At 31.5% G+C, this 10,093-nt stretch overlaps 1 protein-coding gene across 1 annotated transcript; it reads left to right on the top strand.

The window, feature by feature from the left end:
• The first annotated feature begins 2,964 nt into the window (after window positions 1–2,964).
• On the top strand, window positions 2,965–6,275 carry LOC110666275 (uncharacterized). Its single transcript, XM_021826706.2, has 4 exons — window positions 2,965–3,301; window positions 4,851–5,072; window positions 5,280–5,392; window positions 5,672–6,275. Exons 1-4 carry the CDS (start codon window positions 3,116–3,118, stop codon window positions 6,039–6,041), a joined length of 891 nt encoding a protein of 296 aa, XP_021682398.2. The 5' UTR covers window positions 2,965–3,115; the 3' UTR covers window positions 6,042–6,275.
• The last annotated feature ends 3,818 nt before the right edge of the window (window positions 6,276–10,093 follow it).

Raw genomic sequence — 10,093 nt, 5'->3', positions numbered from 1 at the left:
TGAATTTTTCCTCTTCTAATATTAAATTTTATGCTTAATAAAGATTTTTTTTAATTATGTTTAATAACAAGTTTGTTTACGTTTAAATAATTAGTCCCTAGTGCTTTTATAATGACTTTAAATAATGTATTATATCATATAAAATATCAATGGCATTTACATCTCTTATGTTTTCATTTTATTAGTATTTATAAAGAAAAAGTCTATTAACACTTTATTTTGCACTCTTATTTTAGTATTTTTTATAATTAATTTTAATTTTTTACGTAATTAAAAAATATGCTATCTTTGATATTAATATTTTTTTTTTTTTATTTATACTGTGTAAGAATTAATAAAATAAAAATAAATAATAAATAAAACATTTAAAGATAAAGTTGAATTTAAAATTAAAGAAGCTTGAAAATAAATACTCGTAGAGTAGGTTTTCACATTAAGATAAGATCTAAGCCAATAATTGAAAAATATAATAAAAATCCAATAGAGAATTTTTTTTCCCCTGAAAGATAAGGTTCATTGCACTAAAAATAAGCATCTGAGACTACAAACAACAAGCCCAAGGGCACAAAATGCCCATAAACCTAGCCTTAGTATGGGCCTAATATTACAAGACCCAGCTTTTAGCCCATATACAAGAAACGGGAGTTAATGAGAAACTAGGTCCCTCTTTGTGTAGGAGCAGAGACTTAAATCTCATTTGACATTGAATTTCAGAGTTTGAAATTGATTTTCTGAATAAAAGTATCGTTTTATATGCTGTTGAGAAAAACAGTTTAAAAAAAATTATTTTATTATTTTAATATTCTTATGACTAAAATTAATCAAATTTAATTTTTAATTATTTTTTAATATTTTTTCATTAACATATTTAAAAAAATAATTTTTTTAATAACAATTCCAACCGCAATGCGAAAAAAACCCTTAGAAGGCTGCAAGCGAAGCCCAGGTGAGCTAGCGATGCCTTTTACAGCCACCAATAAAGCCAAAAAGAATTGGCACCATCAGCCTTAGAGTTAAATGTGCAGAACAAAAGGTCAAGTTATTGGAGGGTCACTTGAGCAGGGGACACCGGCTTCTCAATTTCTTTTAATCTTAGGGATCGGCCGTCCAAAACAGGCGAATGGGCACTATGACCCCGAAGATGGTCACGGTTCAACCATGAGAGAACCCTCCACTAAGCTAGGACAACTCGAAACCGAGGAGAAACTTAACCAAAGCTCATCACAGGTTTTCAAAGTAAGAACCCTCTCGCAGAAAATCTGCAATTCCAACTACAAAATATATCACCTAACTTAGGTGGAATGGAAGACCTTCCTTACCCTTGGATGGGAGAGGCCACTAAAAGCAGAGAAACGAGGGAGTTACCCCATGGAAAAAAAAAAGCCCAGATAAGAGAGGTCACACTCTTTCAAACCAAGAGAGAAAGCAGATAAAATTATATACCATCCCAGTAATTTCATGTAAATATATCTACATCAAATAATAAACTAAGAAATTATTTATAAATAAGAAGTAGATATTAAATTTGAAAGAAATGCAATTGTATTGATAGTAAAAAGATAAGAATAATAAAAATAACTATTTTTATTTATGCTGTGTTTAGACAGAGAGTAAAATAAAAGAGAAAAGAAAATATGAGAGGAAAATAAGTTTATCTTTTATTATTTTTATTTGAATTGAGTAGGAAATAAAAATGAAAACAATTTATAAGAAAAATAAAAATATTTTATTTTTTTATTTTCTCTTTAAAATAAAAAATAAAAAAATATTTAAAATTATAAATAAAATTCTATATTTTATATATATATTTTTTAAATTTAAGAGTAAAATTATAATTTTATTATTTCTAAAATAATTTTCTCTTTAATATTTTTTTTTTCAATTTAAATAATTTTTATTTTCATTTTTAATTTTTTTCTCTAAAATGTTTCCAAATATAGTGTTAATGTACAAGGGTGGTCACGGTCCGATTTTGAACCGGAATCAAATCGAAATTGGTTCGGTCAAAATCAGATCAAAACCTATTAAAATCGAAACTGATTTTGAACCGAATCGAAACCGTTCTTCTGCGGTTTAGTTCAGGTTCATATTTTTTAAGAATCGTGAATCAACGGTTCCGAACCGAATTGAACCGACGATTTAAAACTGGATTCAACCAGCGATTTAAATATAAAAAAATTCAATAAATATGTTACTTCACTCCTAATTCATTTATATATATATCATTAATTCTCTACACAATTATTTTCTACATTTTCTTCAATTCTTAATATTTTTTCAATTTTTCTCAAATTCTTTAAATAATTATTTTCTACACTCATTTTAATTTCCAATACTCTCTTAATTTTCATACTTTATTATTTTATATACTTACTGAAATTTTCAATACTATCTAAATTGCTTTGTTATTACTTTAAATCCTTAATAAAATTTGCAATACCCTCTAAATCCTAAAGTGATATTTAGGCAAAATTAAGTTCATACATTTTTTATTAATTTCTTAAAAAAAAATTAATTTCATCTCTAGTTTTTTAATCAGGTTTAAGTTTTTATTTATTAAATTTTTTTTAAAGATAAATTATTTTCTTTCTTTTTTTTCTTATTTTATTTTGATTGAAAGATTTATAAGAAAAATTAAAATATTTTTACAAATATAACTTAAATTTTGAATCAATAAAATTTTTCTTTAATTTTTTTATTAAAATTACTCTTAAATTATCTTTAAACTACTTTTAAATTATTCTTCAAATTGTCTTGAACTATTTTTTTTCGAACCATCCTTCAAATCGTTTTAAATTAAGATTCAAATTGAAATTAACGGTTCAAAAATTATTTTCTAACGATTTAATTTAAATACATAATTTTATTAAATCTAAACTGATGATTTAGGAACCATCTGTTGCCACCCCTATTAATGTAAATCATTTTCTCATCCCATTTACTGACAAAGAGATTGGCAGGATAAATATTAGCGAGTATAGCACGCTCTATAGTAGCGCGTGCATGACACCTAAGGGCTATCTTAGTATTCATTTTATGGCGATCTGTGAAACCTATCTGAAGACTAGCAGAAACGGTTGGCCCCCTGGAAAGTGAAGAAAACATAGAAAAAAAGATGGCGGAGACCAAGACGGTAGGCGTGGTTGGCAGTGGCCAGATGGGCTCCGGTATCGCCCAACTTGCCGCTTTACATGGGCTCCATGTCTGGCTCCTTGACACGGATCCTGATGCTCTTTCCAAAGCTAGAAAATCTGTCGCTAGTAACATCCACCGTCTCGTCTCCAAAGGTCATCTCTCTCAGGTCAATCTAATATTTACTATTTTAAATGTCTTCTTCATGTTTGTTATTTTGTCTACGTGAATTTTCTGAGTTTTTAAGTTAAAATTTAGATTTTCATTTAATCACCAGTTTCAAAACACTTCTTATTAAGTGAAAAACATGTGAGAATCTCAATCCCAAACGAAATCTTAAAATTGATCGAAGGGGAAAAATGTTGATCTTGGAATTTACGCACCCAGGGCCCGACCCAAATCCAGCCTAAAACCCGAATTTGAACCAAGCAATGCACACCCTTTTGAAAAGTAGCATACACTTTTAAGACTCAAAAAATGTATGATGGTCAGTACCATGATCAGCTAAACGAAGAGATCAAATTGCATGTGTTGGACTTATAAATTTAAATTCAGCCCAATTGTACTTGAGAGAGAAGTGTTGGAGTCGAATAAAGAAAAATGAAAGAGAATAAATGGAAGGGAGAACCAATCTAAATTGGCCTAAACCATTTTGGTGCCATTTTGGTGGGTTTTACCTCAAGCTCAACGGATGAACCTTACCCATAGTTATCTGCATTTTTGAGTCAAGAATTTGAGTCAAAGAATTTCACAACAAAAATGATTGGTGTATTGATTAGCTCTAGCTATAGGTCAATTCTAAGTTATAATTGGCTATTTTGATTTGTGGAACCAAAGCTCTTGAACCAAATTGCAGGTGGTTGGTTCCCAACAAATTCGGTTCCAGCGACTCTATTTCGGTTTCGATTTGGTATAGCGTTGATTTCGGTTATGCTTCAATGTTCAGTTCAGTTTTGAATAGGCTGAAATTAATTTTTTTTTTTAAAAAAGAAAAAAATAAATTGTTTATTTTACATTATATTTACTGAGTATTTTTTTTAATTATAAAATAGAAAAAAAACATATATTTGTAAATGAAAGGGAAAAAATTGAAGGATATATATTATTAATTATTGAAATTCTTATATATGTCTATTTTAATTACAAAGATGGGCAAAATTTATATGTAAAAAAAAAGAAAAAAACTGACCGGTATATATTATTAATTATATGAATTATCATATATGTATGTTCTAATTAAAAAGATTAAAAAAAAATTGCATGTGAGTATTTGCAAATGAAAAGAAAAAAAAAATAATTGGGTTTGATTTCGATTATTTGATAATCCCATAGTGTCCTAGTTTATATAATAATCCCTAACTTACCTCATTTCTCATTTATCCTTATTGTGAAATAGCTTGTGAAATCATGTCTCAATTGTATTTTTTTATTGTCTATGTGCCACCTTAATTTTATCGTTGATGCATGCTTGTGCTTTCAATGATTCCGGATTCAAATAAGATCGTGTGTTGAAAATTTTGAGCAAGTCTATATTCTATGATGGCCTTTCAAGCCTAGACCAAACTAAACTTTCAGTAAAATAGTTGCTTATGGGATTAAACTTAGTGCCTTCAAGACTAATTGCGACTTTGAGAATAAGATGTTGACGAAATGAATCTTGCTTTCTCATAAATACATGTGCATGAACTTCAAAAGCTTGCCTCTTTTCCACCTGACAGGCAGCTTTCAATGATGCTGTGGGGCGTTTATATTGTACCTCAAAGTTGGAGGAGCTGCGTGAGGCAGATTTTGTTATTGAAGCTATTGTGGAATCTGAAGATGTGAAGAAAAAGTTATTTCTTGAAGTTGACAAGTTTGTTAAAAGTTCAGCCATTTTGGCTTCTAATACAAGTTCTATCTCCATAACTCGTCTTGCCTCTGCAACTAGCAGGCCGAGCCAGGTTATGCTTATATTGTTTCTTCTTTTGCCCTTAGTTTGCCTTGGAACATCTATTAAGAACATTTTGCATAAATTAAAGCATCTCCTGTATAACATTTGCATAAGTCTCAAGGGACTCTGGAGTTTCTGTTTTCCTTTTCATCCTTTTTATGTATTAATTTCAACAATTCTAGATTCTAACTAGGTTAAAGAAATATATCATCTACAGGTAATTGGCATGCATTTTATGAATCCTCCTCCAATAATGAAATTGGTTGAGATTGTGCGTGGTGCAGACACATCAGATGAGACATTTTATGCAACCAGGGCCTTGGCAGAGAGGTGACTGAATACACTCTTATAGGAAACATAATTGCCATTCGAATGATTAAATATTAGTATTCTTTGCATATGCATATGCCTATGATCGAAAAATTTGTTATGCTTTTAATAACCATTAAATATTTTTGGTTAGTCTCTATTCTCTGTTTCTCCACTGTTTTAAGTTGCAGTAAGCAAACTGGATCTTTTTTTTTTTTTTATATTTTTTCTTTTTTTATCTGCATTATAGTACTCACAATCCACTCTCTGCTTTAACGCCAATGACTATTACATCTGCAGGTTTGGCAAGACAGTTATATGCTCACAGGATTTTTCTGGTTTCATTGTAAACCGAATCCTAATGCCAATGATAAACGAAGCATTTCATACTCTTTATACCGGAGTGGCAACAAAGGAGGACATTGATACAGGAATGAAGTTAGGAACAAACCATCCAATGGGTCCTTTAGAGCTTGCAGATTTTATAGGATTGGATGTCTGCCTGTCAATAATGAAAGTGCTTCATGCTGGCCTAGGGGAAAGTAAATATGCTCCCTGTCCTCTTCTTGTGCAGTATGTTGATGCTGGTCGTCTCGGACGAAAACGTGGTATTGGAGTATATGACTATCGTAAAACACCTGAACAAGTAAAGCCATCAGCTCGGCTTTGAAATTATAGCATAGTATTTTGCCAATAGTGCAACGCTTTGTAAATAAAATACATGCAAAAGTGTCTACTACCAACTCCTCCAATTGTGTTGTTTTCTTCCTTTGGATCCTTGTAAATTAAGAAAAAGTTCTATAGAAGGTGGGTAAGATCCTCCAAAAGGGAAAGATTGTGCCTGAAGTAATGAACGTTGCAGAATTCTTTTATCATCAGTTCAAAGTGATTGATGATTTACTAATATTCCTTTACTTATTTCTTCTTAAGTATAGCCACAGATTAAATTTTATCTCCAAATTAGTTGGAGTTAGGTACATGGATATAAATATTTTTTTTCTTTTTATATCATCTGCTTGGCATGTGAGTTATGATACTAGGGCTATGTTATATTGGGGTCTTATTTAAGAATCTCAGGCAACTTAAACCATGTAAACCTTTCTTTGGTTCTCCCTGTATCTTCTTCTCCATAGTATTCCAAATCAATCAGGTGGAATAAACCTTAATTGCAAATGATGGTGATAGCTAGGTTTGTGCAGTATTCAGTTCAAATTGAAAAATTGAATCGAATCGAGCTAATTCAATTTAATTGGTTTTGTTTTTTGTCGATACGATTTGATTTGGTTTAAAGTTTTACATAATTTTAATTATTTAGTTTAGTTGGATTTATTCAATAAAAAAAATTAAAAAAGCCGAACCGAACAAAACATTTATGTATGTGATTATCAAATGAAACCTTACACCCTTCCTTTCTCTCTAAATGCTTCTAGATCACGTCATCAACGAGATGATCCACAACGGTAACCATGGCTTTTAGGTTCGTGTCTCTAGTCCATATCTCTTCTCTAATGTCTCTAGCAAATCCAGATCAGTGAAATGAACTTGGTACGCTTTCAAATCACGTTTATAGCTTCTGGGTTCACAGCTTCTAAATTATGTCTTTATTGATTCAACCTTTGTTTTTTTGTACTGATTTCATGAGTTCTGAGTTGTAAGTTAATGACTTCTATATTGCATTCATGTCTTCTGGGTTTATGAGTTCATTGCTTATTGGGGAGTCATGCTACTGATTTTTTTGTTTTTTATTTTTTTTTAGTTTTTGAGTTTTTAAATGTGTAATGGAACTTGTGATTGAGAGTTTTTGTTGCTCTGTATTGAAATTACAATTTTTGAGAAATTGTTCATGTGATATTGTGATTTGTTTAAGTTATATGGAATTTGTTTGTATTGATTGTTGAGTTGTTAATGGGTTTCTTAGATATATGAAAAGAATGTTTCAAAGATGAAGAACTTTGCATTTGGACTCTATCTCAAAATGGACTGTTCTGGACTCTATTGTTCTGAACTGAACTAAACCAAATCAATTAGGTTTGATTCAATTCGATTCTTTTCTTAACTCGATTTGGTTTCTATTGATATTTTTAATAAAATTAATTTTTTAATTTTTTTAATTTTAATTTGATTCGAAATCGAATCAGCAATTTTAAATGATGAGGGTTATGTAACTGTAAGCTTGCCTAGAAGATCACAAGATCAGAGGCAGAACACGTGTTCTGAATGTCAGAGCCTGCAATTGTAACAAGATCAGAGGCATTTTGGGTACAAAAGAAAAGGGCTATCAGTGTACCCACTCGGACTTTTGGGTGGCGACAATAATTGAAGTAATCTTCACAATTATTATTTTCTTTTACCGGCAAAAGCAACTCTGAAAGTCGCATACTAGATTGAAATTCACATGCTTTCATTATCTTTGCGAAAATCTAAAGCAAAGTCAAATAATAACAATACATGAAAGGAATGTCTTGCCATTCATGACCACCATCATGCCTGGTGTAGAATATGGTTCTTGCTTGTCCAAGAAAAAAAATTGGGAAAAATGGTAACAAATTCGAAGCCATATACCTTATCATTTATTGTTCAATGATCTCATAATGAATGAATGAATGAAAACCCATTTGATATAAATATATATAAACTCAAGATGAACCTGGAAAAAAGATTTGAAACTTTTAGCTACATGTTAATATAAAATTTGTCTGTGCTAATCAGTATTGCTTGCCAGCTTGGGAATCTTTTAGGGTGAGGTAGAAAAATCAAAAGGAGCCTCTAGATTTCTACACTAGTGACGAAATATGACCCACAAAGAGAAGCCTATTAGGCGCATTTAGTTCATTATTTCTGATAGCCACCAGGCAGCCAGCCCCACCACACTACCTTATTTTAGAGCTGGCATTGTTAGCTTGGCTAGCGTCTCTTTATTGAAAGTGATTGAATTGGAATCCTACGGATAATTAAAAATTCTAAAAAAATGAATAACATTATTAGACAAGAAAGAAGATAAAAAGTAGGAAAGCTAAGACTTTTGCTGCTTGCAAGGTTTTTGGCACATTTTCAGAGGTGAGAGAGAAGGCATAAGCAATGAAGTTCTTGTTCCAGTGTCCTTGCTGCTCATGTTTCTGCTTCATGAAGCCCAAGCAGGGAAAACCAAAGGCAAAAGAAGCCAAGGTGGAGGGTTCCAAGGAAGAAAAAAAGGAATGATACTATGCTTAAGTAAATTGTATGTAACATTTTTCTTTCTAGTCAATATGAAATGCTTTCACCTTTAATTGCAATGTATGGAAATCCAAATTTGGCAAATTCTATGTGATATCATGTCTATTTTCTGCTTGTTTTGCTTGGTTGCATTGCATATCAGTTTGTCTTATGACAGTATTGGAAAATGTCCATCTACACGTTTCCATAAAAGGAGTCTTTATGGTTGGAAGCATTCTACAGCATTTGGTTTAGCAAGAGGTAAACTTAAAATCTATTAAACTCCTTTCTATGTGCTTCTGATTTAGTATTTAGTTGCTTAGCCTGACTTGATTCAGAGGCTAAAATCATATTACTCACTTAATAGACTTAGGTTCGAATCTCCCATCCCCTGATTTCACTACTAAAAAAGAATTAAGTATTTAGCCTAGATATTCTGATTTCCTCAAATTTCCCCACAATGTTCCTAATCTGGTTAGCTGCAAAATCTATGATACATAAGCAACTCCATGCTTGCTGCCTAACCATATGCCAGCTGGAGATGGAGTTAGATGCTTGTTCGAGCTCAAAATTCAAATTCTTTGGATTTTGTGGGAGCAGAGAAAAACGAGTTCTTAAAGTGAAATAAAAACGCATTAATTATGTTTAGTAAGATGTTTATTACGATGATGCTTAATCTCAATCATAAAAGATACGCTAAAGTGATGATACTCTCTCTTTAGGAAATGTCAATATCAATATCAATATCAAATATGGTAGGATTAGCATTGAAAGGCATTTAAAATTAGTTCTTCAAATTGATGTGAGGCCGGGAAGGTATTCTTTGTAAAACAGAACGTCTGAAAGAATAAAGTAAAAGATGCATGAATAAGCTTTTAGAGCAAATGAGATTGTCTCAATAGATCCATTTGCAGGTACTTAATAAGAGGGTAGCAACTTGGCAGAGTAAACTTGGGTTAACCATTTAAGGTTAAGTGGTTTGGATTTAAAATTATTTGGATAAATTCAACATCAATGTTATAATTGGTATTGGAGCCTCCAATACCATTATATTTCTTATCCGTTCTTAACCTATAGATATAAATGCAACTTGAGAAATTAACAGAATTTCCCCTAAAATTATTACCAATTGAGCAACAAAACCTGCTAGAAATAAGAATATAAATAACATCTAACATAAGGTGCTCAAGGGAATGGTGGATGCAAAAAATGCCAGTAAATTCAGCTTCAGAGTTTTTAACGTTGAGAAGATGAAGCCAGCATTTAATTAGAGATATGATTCCTTTTCCTCCTACTCTTCACACCACACACACACGCACCACCCACCCCCCCCCACAAAACTCTCGAAACTACCAACCTCTTCAACCCTTTATTTAGAAAACTTCCCCAACAATTTGGATTCAGATGCCTTCTGGAGACTTTTTTCCAACTCTTGGCCAGTACAAGATATTTTTATTCCAAGGAAGCTGTCAAAAAGAAATGGAAGATTTGGGTTCATCAGATTAAATAACAGCAACCTAAATCGAGCTT

This window comes from Hevea brasiliensis, chromosome 4 (assembly GCF_030052815.1).
Source record: "Hevea brasiliensis isolate MT/VB/25A 57/8 chromosome 4, ASM3005281v1, whole genome shotgun sequence".
In the NCBI taxonomy this organism is placed as follows: domain Eukaryota; kingdom Viridiplantae; phylum Streptophyta; class Magnoliopsida; order Malpighiales; family Euphorbiaceae; genus Hevea; species Hevea brasiliensis.
The sequence above is the reverse complement of the archived record's forward strand: the minus strand, read 5'-3'. Positions and strand labels throughout refer to the sequence as shown.